The sequence below is a fragment of the Pantherophis guttatus genome, chromosome 2 (assembly GCF_059756535.1).
Source record: "Pantherophis guttatus breed Tessera chromosome 2, ASM5975653v1, whole genome shotgun sequence".
Classification (NCBI taxonomy): Eukaryota; Metazoa; Chordata; class Lepidosauria; order Squamata; family Colubridae; genus Pantherophis; species Pantherophis guttatus.
Window position 1 is genome coordinate 129,962,440 of NC_142064.1, and position 19,050 is coordinate 129,981,489.

Sequence of the window (19,050 nt, forward strand, 5' to 3'; positions counted from 1 at the left end):
CTACAAACTATGATTAGATGTACATTAGAGGATGCTGGCTTAAGTAAACAATTTTGGTCAGAGGCACTACACTATTCAAATTATACACAAAATAGGACCTGGTCCAGTATTATAAATAAAACACCATACGAAGTGATGTATAATAGAAAACCAAAATTGGCACATATGCATATTTTTGGAGTCACTGCAGACGTACACATACCCAAACAATTGAGAAGAAAGGGAGAAAATGTATCCAGAAGACTTAGATTCATGGGATATGAAACTGGTACAAAAGGATATAGATTCATTGATGGCAATAATAAATTTATAGTTTCCAGAACAGCCGTGTTCCATGAACAGGCCAACTGGTCTAAATTACATTTAAATGAAATATTCCCAAATAAACACATAGAAACAAAATATCATAAGGAAGGAACTGTAGATAAACAAAATATTAACAAACATGAAAACAAGACCAAAACCTGGACAAATAGCCAGTACAAAATAAAAACTGATACACTAACAAAAAAGGAGGCAAGATATATGCATGACAACAATAGTAAACCAGAAAGAACAATTAGGAACAACAGGAACAAGATGCCAGATAAATATAAAGATTACGTAATGAATGTAAATAGTGAACCAATAACACCTAATACGTACGAAGAAGTACTGAAACTTCCTCGCGAAGAAAAAGAGAAATGGGAACTAGCCATGAAAAAGGAAATGGAAAGTTTGAAAGGATTAAATGTGTTTACTCCCACAACTGCACCTAAGGACAAAACTATTATTGGTACCAGGTGGATATATAAAATTAAAAATTTGGAAGGAGGCAATAACCTGTACAAAGCTAGATTAGTTGCCCAAGGTTACGCACAAAAATATCCAGAGGACTATACAGACACATATTCCCCTACTGTGAGGACAGAGAGTGTCAAAACAGCTTTGGTGGTAGCATCAGCACTTAACCTTGATGTATTTCAATATGATATACAGACTGCGTACCTACACGCAGAGTTAGATAAAGAAATCTATGTAAGGGCCCCTCACAGCCAATACACAAATAAAAATGAAACTTGGTTGTTAAACAAAAGCTTATATGGATTGAAACAATCCGGTAAAAGATGGTATGATTGTTTGGTAAAGGTGCTCAAGACTATGGATTTTAACACCACATCTGCTGATAATTGTTTTTTTGTCAAAAAGAATGATGACTGTATTGAGTTTGTATTGATTTATGTAGACGATATTTTATATATTGGAAAACATAAAGGAAGAAGAGAAATTTTTGTGAACAAGCTGAATGAACATTTTTCACTAAAATCTTTAGGTAAGGTAAATAAGTATCTTGGTGTACAGATCAGTAAAACAAAAAAAGGGTTCCAGCTTACTCAAAAGGATAAAATTGTAGAACTTCTAAACAAATGTAATTTGAACAATGCCAAAACATGTGATACCCCCATGCAAACTGACTTTCTCAGAAATACTGATGAGTCATCTCCTGAATTTAAGGATAACACATTTTATAGATCAATCATAGGTTCACTTCTTTATATATCTAATTGGACTAGGCCAGATATAGCCTTACCACTTAATTTACTGTCCAGATATGTCAGTAAACCAACAATGTACCATTGGGAAGCTGTCAAAAGGATTTTGAGGTACCTGAAAGGCACTTTAGATTTTTGCCTTATATTAGAACCAAATGGCAACAAGGAACCAAGACTCATATGTTATGCAGATGCGGATTGGGCAGGAGACACATCTTGCAGAAAAAGTACATCAGGTTATATTTTCTTTTTAAATGATTGTCCAATTTATTGGTATACCGGCAAACAAGAACTGGTAGCTACTTCAACTACAGAAGCAGAATATGTCTGTTTATCCAAATCTGCAAATAACCTTGTGTGGTTTAATGACTTAATTTCAGAGGTTTGGAAGAAACCTATTTTACCCTTTATCATAAATGAGGATAACAAAGCAGCCATTGAAATCTCCAGATCTGATGCTATTGGACAAAGGTCCAGACATATAGATATAAAGTTTAAACATGTAAGACAATTATCTCAAGACGGTTTTATAAAAGCTGTGCATTGTGATACTTCGGAACAGATAGCTGACATTTTAACAAAGCCTTTACCATCCAAACAACATAAATATTTAACTTCCAAATTGCATGTATTGTATTGTCCCGAATCTGAATGTAATTGGTGTTGTGTAAATAATCGGCATTTAGAGGGGGATTTGTTAGATGTAAATGCCTTATTCTCTAATGTGTAAATAGTGTATATAAGAACATCAAGGGTTAATTCATTCTTTGATTCCTAATGTATTCATGACTCATCACTCATTCTCATGACTCCACCCCGTGTATATAAGGAGCTACCCTCCACAGTTTCCCTGCTTCTATCTGTGAATATTCAGTGAATATAGAATGCCTTTATGTAAATAAAAAGAGTTGTATTTGAACTCTTAATTCTCTAATGATTTATTGAGTCCGATCCAGAAAAACATCGCAACAGAATAAATTAAATTAAATTAAATTAAACGAACTGTTTTAAACCGAGGATTACCTCTACCAGTCTTTCCAACCCAGTGCCTTTCAAGTATGTTGAAACCTGCCTTCCACTGCCCAAGCTAAGCATTGGGAATTGCAATTTCTATTGCATCACATTGAGGAAGTCTGGGATATAGCACTGGATCTATTCAGACCAATTCGGGAAAGGGGCATGACTCCATTCGATCTACAGCGCGGGCTTGTAGCTTGTTTTACATCTGCCCTTCCAAGCAAACTGATTTAATTAATGCCTGTCTCCTTTATTTTAACCAATTTCTGGGACCGCAGAGTTTGATACTACAGCCGGCTCTTCTTTCCTACGAATTATTAGAGCAGAGATCTTCAAACTTGGCAGCTTTAAGACTTGTGGACTTCAACTACACAAGCTATGCTGGCTGGAGAATTCTGGGAGTTGAAGTCCACAAGTCTTAAAGCTGCCAAGTTTGAAGACCTCTGTATTATTAGAGCGCCTTTGCAGAAGGAGACGCGCGCGCTATACACACCCAACGACAATTTTCGCAAAGGCTCGAAACAGGTGGCCGAACCTCGAACGCTTCAAAGACACGAGGCGTCCATTGCGGAGATGGGGGACGGCATTGCGCAGGCGCAGTTCGTTTCCCGCGGTTTTCCTTGGCGGTTTGGTTTAGCAGGAGAGCGGGTCGTCGAGGGCGGGGGCCGCGATGGCTGCTTCCTCCGACGGAGGCAAGCCGCTACAGCCTGTCACTCATGTCATCTTTGACCTGGATGGCACCCTCATAAACACCGAAGATATGTACAACGCCATCATGACAGAACTCTGCAGCCGCTATGGGAAGACGTACACTTGGAAGGAAAGATCCCAGATCATGGGGATACAAGAAATGAACGGGCTGGTGATTTTCCAAAAGCTCTTCGACCTGCCCTTAACCGTCGAAGAAATCCTCCGCGAAACCGCCCAAAAGAAACGAGAACAATATCCCAACTGTGCCTTAATGCCCGGCGTGGAAAAGCTGGTCCGCCATCTGCACGGGCACAAGATCCCCATCGCCGTCGCCACCAGCTCCTTTCGCGATGCGTTCGAGATGAAAACGGGGAAACTGAAGCCCCTTTTCGGTTTGTTCCATCACGTTGTGATGGGAGATGATCCCGAGGTTAAAAACGGCAAGCCGGAGCCCGATATATTTTTGGTGGCCGCCAAGAGGTTCGAACCGCCGGTACCTCCGGCAAAATGCCTCGTCTTTGAAGACGCCCTGAACGGGGTCAAAACGGCCGTGGCTGCCGGCATGCAAGTAGTCATGGTCCCCCACAGCGGTTTCCCAAAAGAACTGACGAAAGAAGCCACCCGTGTCCTACAATCAATGAATGATTTCAAGCCAGAAATGTTTGGCTTGCCGAAGTTTGATTGACATTTGCTGGCGGTTGATCTTACGGATTCCGGTTTTCCGATGGGAGGACATTTCTTCCAGTATTAAAAAGCATTCCAAAAATTCCTAAGTGGTACTATAAAAGCATGCTCTCAATTCCTGGATAATTCGCTTATTGAAATCCACCACTGCTAGGTGGAAAAAGATGAGTTGTATTTATTATTCCTATGTTGCTAACAAATACCCTGCCAAGGAATAAACTGGTGCCTTGCATGGGAGTGTATGTAATTTACTCAGTAGTTTTCCATACAAAATAACATTTATCTTTGCTTGTGATTCATCACAACATTCGAAATTCCTAGCTGGGGAATGCTGCAATCTTGTCCAAGGGTGAAATCCAGCAGGTTCTGACAGGTTCTGGAGAACCAGTAGCGGAAATTTTGAGTAGTTCAAAGAACTGACAAATATCCCCTCTGGCTGGCCCCAGAGTGGGGTGGGAATGGAAATTTTGCAGTATCCTTCCCCTGACATGCCCACCAAGCTACGCCGATTAAGCCACACCACACCCACCAAGCCACGCCCACAGAACCGGTAGTAAAAAAAATTTGGATTTCACCACTGATCTTGTCTCCAATTGATACCCTATCCTCCCAAAATAAGATGCAGTTAATCCACTTACTGCTCATGTTAATTTGATTCCAATATAATTAATCATGGTCTGTTAACTAGAACATTGCATGAGTCAACAATTGCTTGGATTTACACAGTACTTCTGAATCCTATGCCATATTCTGTAATAAAAGTAACAGGAATCCATGCACTTAGGTCAGGATCGATAGTTTTGGACTAGTGAAACTTTTGGGGTTGGGAATAAAGAGCCACTACTGTATTCCAAAATAGCTGGTAAGATAAGGCAGCACAAATTATAAATCTGTTTTTTGACAATCACTACTGAGTAAATCTTTACAGGGAGGGAAGGGGAGAAAGTCCAAGGTAGTTGGAGCAGTGGTAGTAAATGGGGGAAAGAGTGAAAAAAGTAAATATAAATATAGGAAGTGATAAATAGGTTATTTTTTTTGTCTACATTCTAGAATGTTTAGTTTTTCTATTTGGCATATTTATTTGTATTGTCATCCCTCCCCCCACCCAAAGTACTTATGGTTCAGTCCTTTGTCTCGTGCATGATCTGCCCATCAGTTATTCCATCATAATCCCAAAGATGGGACATAGACGCTACCCCAACAGAAGTGGAGGAAGATGTCAATAGCCTCATTGGGAACTGCTTTAAAGACTTCAGAATTAGCTTGTCCATACTTTAATTGACAATCTGCAGAGGAAGATGATTAAGATAGAAAGAAAAAGAGCTAGTATATGTACATCCATTAAATGAAACAGAAGCAAAGATTCAAAACTGTAAAAGTTCCTATGGATAAGTAACAGAATTTAGGCAGGTATTCTAATTTACTGTAGTGCATGTGTAAATATTTAAACACCCTTTCACTAAAAAGTATTTAGATATTTTATAAAATAGAAGTTAACGTCAAAGCATGGTATTTTTTAAAAATCTAGCTTGTTCATGACTTTATTCTAAGAACAATGTCATTCTTCAATATTTGAATATTTGAATATATGAAAGATTACTATCGTAAGAATACCTGAATGTCAAAGATCTTTAAGATGAGATTCTTTGAGATTCAGATAATCTTATGATAGGTTTATGGTATGAGAAATCTAGATATATTCAGTAATAATGTGGGTAAATCTTCTAAGTTGATTTTTTTATTATAAAGAGAACAATTATTTCAATATTTTCAAGTGGAAACAATGTTTCAAAGGAATTATCTGCTACAAGAAAACCAGAACAGATCTTGACTGCAATATTTTTCACTTTTGGACTTACGTTTTTAAGCCCACCTTTTTACTGTACATTTTGAAATTGTGATGTTGGACTTAAAATGTCTACTGTTCCTGTAGGAAGCTGTATTCTAACTGCCAAGAAAACCAAAATTGTTCAGAGCATCTTTAGTAGTGCTGAATAGAGCAGTTGCCTCTGTAAAGGGCAAAGAATGAAGAAATTAGCAAGAAGAATGGTGGGCTTCAGACATTTTGTATTTGTAGGAACCCAATCCAAAAACTTTCCTTCTGCAAGAGAGAGAGAGAGAAATGGAGAACCTTAGGAGGAAACCACATTGGGTTTGTGTTGTCTGATTCTTCAGTTATATTAATGAACATGTCTCAGAGCCATTTTGGGGTTTAGCAGGATAGAAATACCAATAATAAATAAAAGGAGCCCTTCCAGAATAAAAGGTTATTGCTTCATAAAAGCACTTGGAACACTGGTAAAATGACATCACTGCAGATACCTTTGATATATACGCTAAATCCGCAATACTGTGTCATGTCTGAACATGTGGAGCTCATATGCTGCACTGGAGCAAGCCCAACACTACTAACATGGGGTGGTGATCTGTGGGTGTTAACACTAATGCAAAACAAATGCCACAAGTGATAACTCTTGGCTGAAGAGTTTTATCAAGACCAGTTTATCAAGTATTATTTTTCTCCCAACTCTATACATATTCATAAGTTGATTGGCATATAGATAAGTTAATTGGGTATATTAGAAAGACAGGCAATGTAAGTTATGTAAGATTCTGTTGAGATCACCTCCATATATTGTAGGACTTTCTCAAGGTATAACTGGAGCAAAGGGTCAAACCAGAATGGTGACAACTGGAGCATGCTTACTGATTCTTATCAAAGCAGCTTTTCTATTGCAGTGTTTGTACAATCTTATCCATGACTAATGTAGTTATGATTTAGTTGCCCATATCATCTATCCATGACACTCAGCCAAAAATTAACTCGTTTTGTATGAATACCCTAAGCCACAAAAAGCCTAACCTAGGTTACAATTAATCAAACTTAGTGCAAATACAGCTTCCATGTGGCTTTGCAAAGTTTGTTCAGTAACTCTTATGTCATTAAGAATATAATAATTACTCTGAGAGTTATAAACTACTACTGATTGTCTGCTTATGATTAAGAATTATCCCAAAGCAACTGAATAGAAGACTATCTACTGGACAAATAGGTAGTCACCGTTATGTTTTCTAGCTATGACAGTATACAGTAGTAGCATTTTAACTTTTGTCTAGTTCTTGGCAAAATTACCCCATCCATCTAAAGCAAATGAATGGCTCCCGATTTGGCAATAACTTGCTGAAAAACATGTTCTGGACTCAGGAGCCTTGTTATTGTTTGGATCCATATACCGGAAAGCTTTTTAAATGTTCCTTTGTAGTGTTGGAATTTGCTTATACTCATCATCTTGGCATAATTCCAAGGGCTACTTTTTTGACAAGCCTAATGAACCTAGAACTTAGGTCGACAGTGTTGAGGAGCGCTTTAGCCAAGTCAAGCACTCATCTTAACTTTAGCTGTTCATATTGTCTGGACCAGGTAGATAATTAATTTGTGATTAACACCCTTCTGGTCTCTTTGGACAGAAACAAAAACCTAAAACAGCTACCAAACACAGCGACGCTAACTGCGGTATCTTTACTTTCTCCAACTTTATCTCCATCTCTTGTCATGAATAAAGACAATTGTCTCTTCTCTTTTAATTTGTCTCTCCATTTTCACCCAAAAGAAATGTTAATAGCAACAATAATCTAATTCCTCTTAAATTGTGGATTGGATATTTCTGGATATTTCTATAATTTCCACACTTCAACTGAAAACTGTTAAGTTTTCAGGACCCAGATTGTGGGGACCCAGATTGTGGGGGCAATAAGCTGACTTTGTATAAATATACAAGAAGTATGAAGGCTATTGCTTAATGCGTTGTAAGCCACCCTGAGTCTGGAGAAGGGCAGCATATAAATTAAAGCAAAAAAAAAAAAAAGTTCCTAACAGCTATTTGATGAACTTTTTCCTGAATGGACTCCGGTTTCACTCCCAGGATTCAAAAAATAATTTTGCAATTGGAAAGCAGCAGGAGGAACCTTGTTAAGAGTACAAGATACCAGGCATCTTATACTCCAGAACACATCCTGCCCGCTTGTGTTCCATATCACTTGTTTGTGGCACCTGCTGACCCACCTGCATTCCATAATGCCTTCCCACAACAGCCCTTAACCCATGGCATTCTGCAGCCTATGCCCCCAGCACCATCCCACACTCCCACCTGTTCCTATGTAATGACTTGCACAGTCCTTGAGGTTACAGCAGCAACTAGGACTGTTAGGATTGCTGTTACTCAGCAATGTAGTCACATGTCCTGCTTTACAACAACATTTTGGGATCCTTGATGTTTTCCTGCAGACATTCCATTAACAAATTAGGTAATATCGTCAGTGCTAGCATGAACGGCTGGTCAACATGTCTAGTTGCCCACTACCGCAGAGCACAATATTCTACAGAAAGACTTCAACTTCAATGGTCGCACTGATGATGTTATCTAGTTTGGTAATGAAATGTCTGCAACCCCCCCCCCCCCAAAAAAAACCCTCACACCAAACTCAGAGAACCCAATTCAACCCTGATTTACAAATATTCTCTTCTTTTGATACAATAGCATTTCTTAGCAATGGAAATTCCAGATCAATTGGCATTGTAATCTGAGGACTACCTATACTGGACTTTTGTTTGGTCTTGAACGGTAAATAAATTTTGAATGTGTAACAAGAAATATATATTAAAAGTGGCAACATTTTTACATCGTTAGAACTTGTTAAAAAACTGAAGAAACACAAGCTGTTCTGTTGAAGGAAATCACTGACCCTAACCCTAACCACTCATCCACCTGGCTATAAAAGGAACAGTTGGTTTAAAAGCTATCTCCTGAAATAAAGTTTTTAAAAAGAACTGGGAAAAAAGAAACATATAGAAAAGAAAAAAGAGGTAAGAGCTGAGATCTAAAAAAACTGGACAAAAACACAATGAAACATATTGTTTTGCCTTTTGTTTGCCACTTGAATATACTTTTAATTCTGGGCAGGGCAAAAACCAAAGCAGAGAAGATCAAGGCCTATCACCTTAAGCAAAACTATAGCTCCTTTAATAGCAGTAAACAAAAAATGCTAATTACTGTACTAACTGCCTCAGGTGTTACCCATTAAAATATATTGTAAAGTGTCCTCTGTTAAAGCTGCTTCCACATTAGCATATGTATTAGAAGTAATGATTCTGAGAAAAGTAAACACATTTACTTCCCATGTAGATACAGCATGCAACTGTCAGAGTGACTTTCTAGGGAATGCAGAGAAGGGGCAATGCTTTCTCTCAAGTAGCAAGTATTGCTTGTCTGTAGTTTTTGGTAAAAATAATAATCATTCAAAGGAATTTATTGGCTAAATCATACAAATTTACAAGCTAGATGATACAAATCTACAATCTAGATGCACTAATGCAGGAACACTGTTAATATAATCTAAATATTATATAGTGCAGTGTTTCATGACTGCTACTGTATTTATTGGTGAAATGAATTCTGGATAAGTTCTCCAGATATGACTACAGTTGCCATATACCTTTGCCATGGATCATGCTGATATCAACATGAGCAAACACTTTGGTTGCTGAGTGTAGAATAGACAATGAAACAAAATGTACTATAAAACAAAATCTAAGACTATCAGTCTTCTTCCTTTTTGAGTCTCAGTATTTTTTTAAAAATTTATTGTTCACAGATATGATTAAAATATTGAAGAAATGCTTAATTTACACTCTCTTTACCATAAACTGAAACAGAAGCTAAAATAATGGGGAAAATAGGGAATTGGAAGAACAATGCTTTATCGCTGCCATCCTGGAAATTGTGAAACCAATATGAACGCAGTAAAAACCTGATGTCTAAATTTAGAATTTCAAAATATTCCACCTTCATTTTGAAATATTTCACCAAGCCTGGCTATATACTGTCAAAATTAAAATTGACTCAAGATAAGCTTTTTGTTTAATTTCAGTTTATTATTTTTTTTAAAAAGCAGAAGATCATAGAATGTGGCTGATACTGCTGATTATAGAATACAGCTGATCCGGCTACCAAGTTCAATACTGATATTGGACAATCAGTCTATCAACTTCACTGTTGCTTTAAAAATTAAAAAAAGAAACCCTGCTTTGTCCTTGAAAGCCATTATCTGTCACCATCAATTCAGGATGAAGTAGTAGACAGCAACCTCCACATTTGGCTAGCAGAAGCCAAGCAGCCGCTGGAATTCAAACTCCCAAGGCGGGAGAAAAAGAAGAAGGGAAAAAAAGCTATGCTTGACCTAGATGTAACCAAGTTCTTAATGTGGCCCATCATTGTTGAAAAGAAGAAAATTAGATGTGCATCCACTTCCCACCTCTGGTTATGTGGAAGAGGTCCACATAGGACTTGGCAGATGCTCAGTGTTCTCCTTGCAGACTCCTTGTGTATATACAGTAATGGCTCTGTAACAGATTATGGACAAGTGGCATACTCTCAATCAGAGATCAGGAGAAGATGTCTCAGCCTGACTAGATGAACTGGGCAGCCTGAGCTCTGCATTGTTTCGGACAACAGTAAAGAGGCTTACAACAGCCAAGAGGGCCATTACCATCATGATGGAGCAGATGGTGAACATATTCCTGGTGCCTGTCTTATAATCACTATCATGGAGGATGAGAAGCCCTAGGCAAGCCAGTAGGTTCAATGGAACACGGAACCAATGCATCACACCTGCCTGATCCTTCTCAGGAATCACTTTTTGCCTGAGAAAACCCATGGAAGGGAAGTAGAGCCCACATGAGAGCTCTATGAGCAGGAAGGCCAAGAAGGACTCCGAGGGGTTCTCTTGCCCAGGATTGGTTGAGAAAGTCAGCATGAAGAGTGAAAAAAACACCATTAGTACTGAAAGAGACAGGATGTGCATGGGCTGGAGGTGATATTTCTTAGACGTGGCCACACGGTACAGTGAGGATCCAACCATGCTGGCAGCCATGAAACTGGAGAAGACAATACCTAGAGGTGGGTTGTGGGGATCCAGGACTGGAGTCCAGAGGAAGATGAAGATATAGATGACACTTTCAAATAAGGCCTGAATAGTCCCCAAAAGCAGGACACGGCGGTCAGAGAGAAGGCATTTCAAGCCATCAGTGCAAGTTCTGGACAATGCCCTCTTCTTTCCATAATTCTCATCCCAGTTCTTCATAACCAAGGTACCAGCCAACACAAGAAAAGGAATAGAGACCATGAAGGGAGCTACTGGGCCAAATCCCAGCCATTCAGCAAAGATATTGGCTACTACACCAGCTCCAATAGCAATTATACTATTCCAGAAGGCAGCCTTGGAGAAGGTGGCAGGAATCCACTCGGCTGGGAAATCATGGCGCTCCACATGCTCATGCACATACCATGCCTCAAAGGCAGAGAACAGGAGAGCAGTGGACAGCCCTCCTAATATTCTTCCTACAATTAGAACAAAATAATCCCAGGAGAGCTTTGTGAGGCAGCAGACAGAGTAAGTCAAGGAGAAGAGGATGCAAGACTTTTTTCGGCCCAAGCGGTCAACCAAGGAATTGGAAACCAGTCCAAACAACACACTTGAGGCAAAGCCACAAACATAAATAATGGTGATCTGGGCCTCCAAGAAGTTATAATGCTGGTAGAGTTTGTAAAGATAAGGTCCTTGCAACCAATCGGCTGTGAGAGCCAAGAAATAGACTTGATAATAATCTAGCTGGAACCGCAAGAAGGCTGGGTTGGAGCAAGACCTGCTGGTGAGCCTGGAGCGGCAGGCAGAGAACTCCAAGCCCAAACATATCAGTAGGAGCAAAGCAAAAGCGACATAGGCAGCAATCAGCATGGTGCTTCAAATCATCCTGTGCATCTCTGAAGATCTATTCCCAGCACAGCTGAAAGAGAAAAAGAAAAAGAGGTATTCAAGGGACATTTAAAACAGGTAAATGTTTTAAAAAAACATGTTGCCAAATAAAGCCAAGTCTCATTTTAATCCAGCATTTTATTTCTCACAATGGCCAAACAAGTTCCTCTGCAAACCTCACAAGCTGGAGATGAGAGACTTGCCCTTCTGGCATTCCTTCCTGCAATTAATATTTATAAGCATGCTACTTTTAATCTAGAGATAGTATTTAGACTTCAAGATTAATGGCCCTCAAGAGACCCATCTTTCACGAAGCGATCCAATCCCTTTCAGAGCCACCCAAGTTAGTGGCCTTCACCATATTATGTGATAAGTAATTATAAGCACTTTATGTTATTCTAAATCTCCTTCCAGACAGCTTTACTGACTCATCTCAGTATTTTGAGAGGTTTTTCTTCTTTTGCTCCCATTCATTTTCTCTATATCTTTCACAATTTGGTGAACAGGAAGCTTTTCTGAAGACATGAAAGAGACTGGTAGTCCACTCCTGTTTTTGATATGTTTTTCCTCCAAATATTTGCACATTTAGAGCACACTATTATATATCTTTGTGGTGAGTTGTAACAGTTCTGTTCATAACTTCCAATCATGGGAGCAAAACACAGATCAGCTAAATAAAAGATAAAGGCTACTTGAAGTTGAATGATGATCTTTGATGACTATATGGATTACATTTAATAAATCCACTTCCAAGCATAGCCTTCATATCTACAATTTCTTACTAAGTCTCATCTTGCTTAGCTTTTTTTAAGGATCTACTGTACATTGAAAATGTGGCACACCAAAAGATTAGCCCCAAAATGAGGTTTGGCTGGAAAGAAAAATGACGTCAAATTAATATGAAGAAATCATCATGCATCTGCCAAGAATTGCAATGGAAAGGAAAGGAAAGGCTGTATGACACTGAGGTTACTAGCGGATATTAGAACTAAAACGCTCCTTATGTTGTTTCAGTGCTTCCTACATGAGCAGTGGAAAACAAGATTTACCAGCTGGACAAGCCAGCTCTCTTCCCCCACCGGTTTGGTAAGGTAATTCATTAGATTGCAATACTGTCTCCTGAAGAGTTTACTGAGGCTATGATTATAACTCCATAGCAGAGAAGATGTTAAAACCTTAAACTACTAAAGTACCGTAACATAATTGCAGCAATCTTGAAACACAGTTTCTGCACCAAACACACTACAATGCAGGATTTCATTTTTAGCTGCCTTGCTAAACTCCAAATAATACTTCTATTAATTGCAGATATTAATAAAAACCTCAAGATTTAGGCATAAATAACACCCAGGAGGGCATCCTTGGGTTTTGCAATGAGTTTTTAAAAAGAAGGGCTGGTTACAATTTTATTAACTATAAATTATATCAACATTTTACTTTTTGGGGGAAAAATTCTAATATTAAAACAGGGGAAATTATTGCTTGCAGAAACCCACCCTGTTGAATGACACTATTCAACACTATACCATTCTAACATCACCATCTAAAATACAGATTTATACTATATTGAAAGGAGGAGTTTCAATACATGTTGCCCAACAAAGACAACTCAGCAAAATAACAAGTTTGCCTGGTGAAAAAGAAAGTAATACAGTACATCCACGCCCCGTGTTTCTTATACTTTCTACAAGTACAAAATCTGCAAAGGGATCGTACAGTTAGAAACGAAGGAAAGGATCTTCCCCAACTGTATTGTCATTAAAACTATCCCCCAGGGAAATACCTTCGCCACCTAAACCAATATCCAATACAGATCGTGAGAAATCAACATGTTCCTTCCACTTCTATGTCTTACTTCTCCTACTGTAAGCCTTCCCATCCACCCACCCCGCTCCAAATCAAAGATCTTCCAGGTACGTTTGAATTACTACACCATTCCCAAGGCTTAGGTAGCACTGCCACCAGTTAGGAATATAGGAAACTCGCAGCCCGATGTATCTGGAGGGTATTAAGTTAGTCCTGCCCCAAACCAATGCGCCCCTTCCCCTCCCTACTCAGTTTCCACCACCCTTTCCCTTTCCCTTTCTCCTTTAGATCAGCCAGGACCCTTCCACAGCAGGCCTCCCTGCATTTGACACGCGTGCTTTAAAAACACGCATCTTCCCCCTGAAACCCACCTGCCCGACTCGCGCGCACAACTCAGCGCCGTCTTTCCAGCCCAGCCGAGCGCACGCTGCACTTCCGGTTCCGCCTGGAGTGGTTGACCGTGCAAACAGGCCTACGCCAGGAGCTGCCATCCTGGTTAGTCACGTGACAAAGGCCTGCCAGTCAACGCTGCTCGAGCCTTGGGGGGAGAATACCGTTTGCAGCCTGGGAAGAGCGGCGCCCATTGGTGCACTTTTTTTCATACTTTTTTTTTTTTTAACTTGAGCGCAAATCTCCTCCTTATCCCAACGCTGAGGAGCGGGGAACCACAGCGCTTTTGGGGGGACAGGAAGAGTGGAATGAATTGCAAATATTTTCTGCAATTACTGCAGTTTTTGCAGGGGTTTTCTTTTCTTTTTTTCTTTTTGCATTTTTTTCCGAAATTGCTGCAGTTATTTTCTACTTATGTGCTCACTTATTTCTCTAGAACAGTGTTTCTCAAGCTTGGCAAGTTTAAGTGTGGTGGACTTCAACTCCCAGAATTCCCCACCCAGCAAGCTGGCTAGGGAATTCTGGGAGTCCTGCTGCACATGTCTCAAACTTGCTATTCTGATAAGCCCAAGACAACATTTACAGTTTATGTCTTCAGTGAATAGTAGTGAGCACAGAAAAGTGTGTCATCCATGACAACTGATTTTGATACAGTAGAGGAAGGCTGGCGACCTTAAAAAAATACAGAATTTTATTTAAAAACATGTTTTATGTGCAGTTTTCTTGGAACTTTTGTTTCTGAACCTTTAATAACAATGACTTATTACTATAACCATGTTGCTTGTATCTTTTAATTATATTGTTTTTATTTATTTCCTAGTACGATTTGATAGCTTATTAGTAAGTGCTGAATCTTTTTATTCTTGATGAATGTATTTTATTCTCCTTATGTACACTGAAATCATATACACCTAAGACAAATTCCTTGTGTGTCCAATCACCCTTGGCCAATAAAGAATTCTATTCTATGGCTGTCTTTTATAACCTTCACCCATGGTTAACTCAATAGTGGTTTAGGAAATTAACCCATGATTCTATATTTGAACACTGAACCATAAACTAAAATATCTATTCACATGATATTAGGCCAGAATGTGGTTCACTAGTTTGTGGTTCAGGGAATTATACAAACCAAGACAAATTTTAGCTATAAGTAGCTGTTTTTTTCTTTGTATAAGGAAGGAGTGGTTGAATATGGGCTTTTATCACAGGATAAAGATATCACCTCTCATTTTCAGAGTTGCTCCTTCTTTACTGAAGTGACTTTCTATTTTCAGAGTTATTAATGTACTGCATTTCAAAATGAATCAGAAGTATGAATGTAGTAATAAAGCCATACACAAAGTAAATATGAAATTGAATTATGTCCAGAATAGTTATAGGTAATGTGATATCTATAGATCCATTATTGCAATTCACATTTCATGTATATCAGGCCCAATGGGGATTTGGCAATTTGTAATTTAATCTTTCGTTGTAATTATATTAAAAGTATACAATAATTTTGAAACATTGAGATTTTACAGTACAAGTATCCTTGACTTATAACCAGTATAATGTTGCAGCAGTGGTGGGTTTCAAATTTTTTTTACTACCAGTTCTGTGGGTGTGGCTTAGTGGGCGTGGCATGGCTTGGTGGGCATGGCAGGGGAAGGATACTGTAAAATCTCCATTCCCACCCCACTCGAGGGGAAGGATACTGTAAAATCTTCATTCTCACCCCACTCCAGGGAAAGGATACTGTAAAATCTCCATTCCCACCCCAATCCAGGGGAAGGTTACTGCAAAATCGCCATTTTCTCCCAATCAGCTGGGACTTGGGAGGCAGAGAATAGATGGGGGCGGGGCCAGTCAGAATTTTTACTACCGGTTCTCCAAACCACTCAAAATTTCCACTACTGGTTCTCCCGAACTAGTCAGAACCTGCTGAAACCCACCTCTGTGTTGCAGGATCCAATCTGGGTCGATCACTGGAACCAGAGATTTTGTCTTCCAATTTTGAGGACTCTGGAGCCCATCTTCAGGGAACTTCTCTCCAGCAGAGTGTGTGCTTTGGCCTGTTTTTTATATGGTGCCTATTGTATGTGGCTTTTTAAGTTGGGGTGCTGATGCCTGGCTGCTATTGTTGATTGTTGTCTGCTTGTGCTACCAAGCCCTTGTGTCTTAAGTGCTTGATAAGCCTGTGATAGGTCAGCTCTCCTGTTGACTGATGAGAGGCCTGTTTTCCAGGCTTCAATCACTTCCTTGGCTGCTTTTATATCTGCTTGTTCAACAGTCTTAGGAGTTGCAAAATTCCGAAATGTTTTTGATGTTCGGCAGAATATGCCATTTGATTGGTCTTGTACCTTGTTTCTTCCTTTCTCTCCCCACTGTGTTGCACAGACATCTTGTAACAAATGATTGCTGTACATCAAAAACATTTCGGAAGTAGATCGCAGCTTCCGAGATCTGCAAGTGGGCATTGCACACCGCCCAGAGGCCACCATATGAGGACAAATTATTCATTGTCAAGATCACTTGCAGGTGGGGGATACTTCCAATGTAATCTACCGGATCCCCTTCATGGATTGTTCCTGTGATTATGTAGGACAGCTATCCACCAGATTGCAAGAACACAAGGAGACCTGAACTTGTTGGTAGCCTCACACTGCAATGAACAAGGATATACATTCAGTTTTGCAGCTACTAAGATTGTTGGCGAGCAGGCACAAAAACAGCCAGGAAAGTGATTGAAGCCTAGGAAACAGGCCTTGTCATTCAACAGGAGTGCTGATCTATCACCAGCTTATCAAGTACTTAGGAGGCCAGGGCTTGGCAGCACAAGGAGACAATAACCAACGACTTAATAGTCAGCCAGCAACACCCCAATCACAACATCAAAAAAGCCACATTCAACAGGCACCATATAAAGAACAGCCCAAAGCACACACTCTGCTAGACTAGAGAGAAGTTCCCTGAAGATGAGCTCCAGCACGAGTCCTTAAGCTTGGAAGATAAAACCTCTGGTGCCTATAACCGACCCATATTGGATCCTGCATTTGTTTAGAGTTTGAAAATACAATAGTATTGAAAAAAGTTATTTATGACCAGTCCTCAAGCTTATGAGACCTGATGGCACAGTGGTTAGAATACAGTATTGCAGGCTGACTCTGGCCACAGTTCGATCATGACCAGCTCAAGGTTAACTCAGCTTTCCATCTACCATATTTTTCGGAGTATAAGACGTACCTTTTCCCCCCCTAAAAGAGGGTGAAAATTTAGGTGCGTCTTATACAGCAAATGTAGCCCCGCCCACCCACTGGCCCCCACCCTTTGGCCTCTGCCTTGCAGCACTTACCTCCTTGAAAGCAAACAGCAAGAAAAACCAGTTCCTTTCAGCTTCAGCACATCCTAATTAGTACAAGTTGATTGGATCAGCTTCCCGACTCTCAGCTGATTTGCTCTCAGCTGTTTTGTGCAGGGCTCTGCTGCAGGCAAGAAAATTGCTGGAGCAGATTTTTTCCCCCCTTGTGCTAATCAAGTTATGCTGAAAACGAAACTGAAAGTAAAGCATGCTGTTTGCTGCAATGAGGCAAAATTGCTCAGAGACACAGGCAGAGGGAGATTTATTTTTCTTTGTTTCCTCACCAAAAAAGATAGGTGCGTCTTACACTCCGAAAAATACAGTAAGTGCTATTGCTGTTGCTATTAAAAGAGCTGCAGTGGTGCAGTGGTTAGAGTGCAGTACTGCAGGCTACTTCTGACTGCCAGCTGCCTGCAATTTAGCAGATCGAACCTCACCAGGCTCAAGGTTAACACAGCCTTCCTTCCTTCCGAGGTGGGGAAATTGAGGACACAGATTGTTGGGGACAATAGGCTGACTCTGTAAAACTACTTAGAGAGGGCAAGTGGTATATAAGTCTAAGTACTATTGCTATTGCTATTATGACTGTCGGAGCATCCTTACGATCACGTGATCGAAACTCAGATGCTCGTCAACCAGCCATGTATTTATGACAATTGCAGTGTCTCAGAGTCATATGATCATCATTTGTGACATTTCCAGCCAGCTTACAACAAGCAAAGTCAATGGGGGAAATTTGTATTTACTTAACAACAGCCTGATTCACTTAATAACTGTGGCAAAAAAAGTAAAATGAGACATGACTCACTTACCAACCACCTTGCTTAGCAACAGAAATTCTGATTCCAATTGTGGCCCTAAGTCAAGGACTGCTACCTCTTATTGGATGTGCAGTGCAATTTCAGTTGGGCAGTCCTTCGCAAGAGACTGATGCAAGTCTTTTTGCAACTTGAATATCTATTTAGAGCAGCATAATTGTTGCTCCAGCAGTGGAGGCGCCACCAATAACCGCTAATATGGTTAACTATTGCATATAGACCAGCCTACATTCTAAACTATGAGACTGACATCTGAAGAATGCGGTATGAAATCAGAATTAATCTGCATAACTGTTCTTTCATTTGACTTTACAAAGTGCAGATATTTTTAGATACACACAAGATTCCATCCCCACAGTGGCTTTTCTTTTAAATATGTATCCAAAGAGATTTAGAATATAGAGTAACAGAGTTGGAAGAGAAGTTGGAGGTCTTCTAGTCCAACCCCCTGCTCAGGCAGGAAACCTATATCATTTCAGACAAATGGCTATCCAATCTCTTCTTAAAAACTTCCAGTGTTGGAACATTCACAACTTCTGGAGGCAAGTTATTCCACTGATAAATTGTTCTAACGGTCAGGAAATTTCTCAATTCTAGGTTGGTTCTCTCCTTGATTAATTTCCATCCACTGCTTCTTGTCCTGCCTTCAGGTGCTTTGGAGAACAGGTTGACCCCTTCTTTGTGGCAACCCCTTAGATATTAGGACGCTGCTATCATGTCACCCTTAGTCCTTCTTTTCATTAAACTAGGCATACCCAGTTCCAGCAACCATTCTTTATATGTTTTAGCCGCCAGGTCCAGTCCCCTAATCATCTTAGTTGCTCTTCTCTGCACTCTTTCTAGAGTCTCAATATCTTTTTTACATTGTGGCGACCAAATACAAAGAACCTTGATTGTGTTGAGCATGTCAACTGGTGGGATCTCCTTAGGTAAATGGGGAAAACATCTCATTTTCTTT

General features: G+C 39.7%; 2 protein-coding genes and 1 pseudogene across 4 annotated transcripts in view; 1 reads left to right on the plus strand and 2 right to left on the minus strand.

Annotated features, from left to right (window-relative positions):
- ESPL1 (extra spindle pole bodies like 1, separase) overlaps positions 1 to 19,050 on the minus strand; it is a 92,367-nt gene that overhangs the window by 50,738 nt on the left and 22,579 nt on the right. The window lies entirely within an intron of this gene.
- LOC117666491 (pseudouridine-5'-phosphatase pseudogene) lies at positions 3,120 to 4,165 on the plus strand (annotated as a pseudogene). The gene has a single exon (XR_015732398.1). The product of XR_015732398.1 is annotated as a pseudouridine-5'-phosphatase pseudogene (transcript).
- SLC61A1 (solute carrier family 61 member 1) overlaps positions 9,835 to 19,050 on the minus strand; it is a 32,147-nt gene continuing 22,931 nt past the window's right edge. The window contains exons 1-2 of one of the 2 annotated variants that reach the window (XM_034419168.3): positions 13,913 to 14,073; positions 9,835 to 11,766 (exon numbers count right to left, since the gene is read on the minus strand). In XM_034419168.3, coding sequence (XP_034275059.2) covers positions 10,359 to 11,717 — 1,359 coding nt within the window. In that variant the 5' untranslated portion in view covers positions 11,718 to 11,766; positions 13,913 to 14,073 and the 3' untranslated portion in view covers positions 9,835 to 10,358. Of the gene's footprint in view, positions 11,767 to 13,912; positions 14,074 to 19,050 lie in introns of those variants that run through there. The other variant, XM_034419169.3, reaches the window with a different exon arrangement.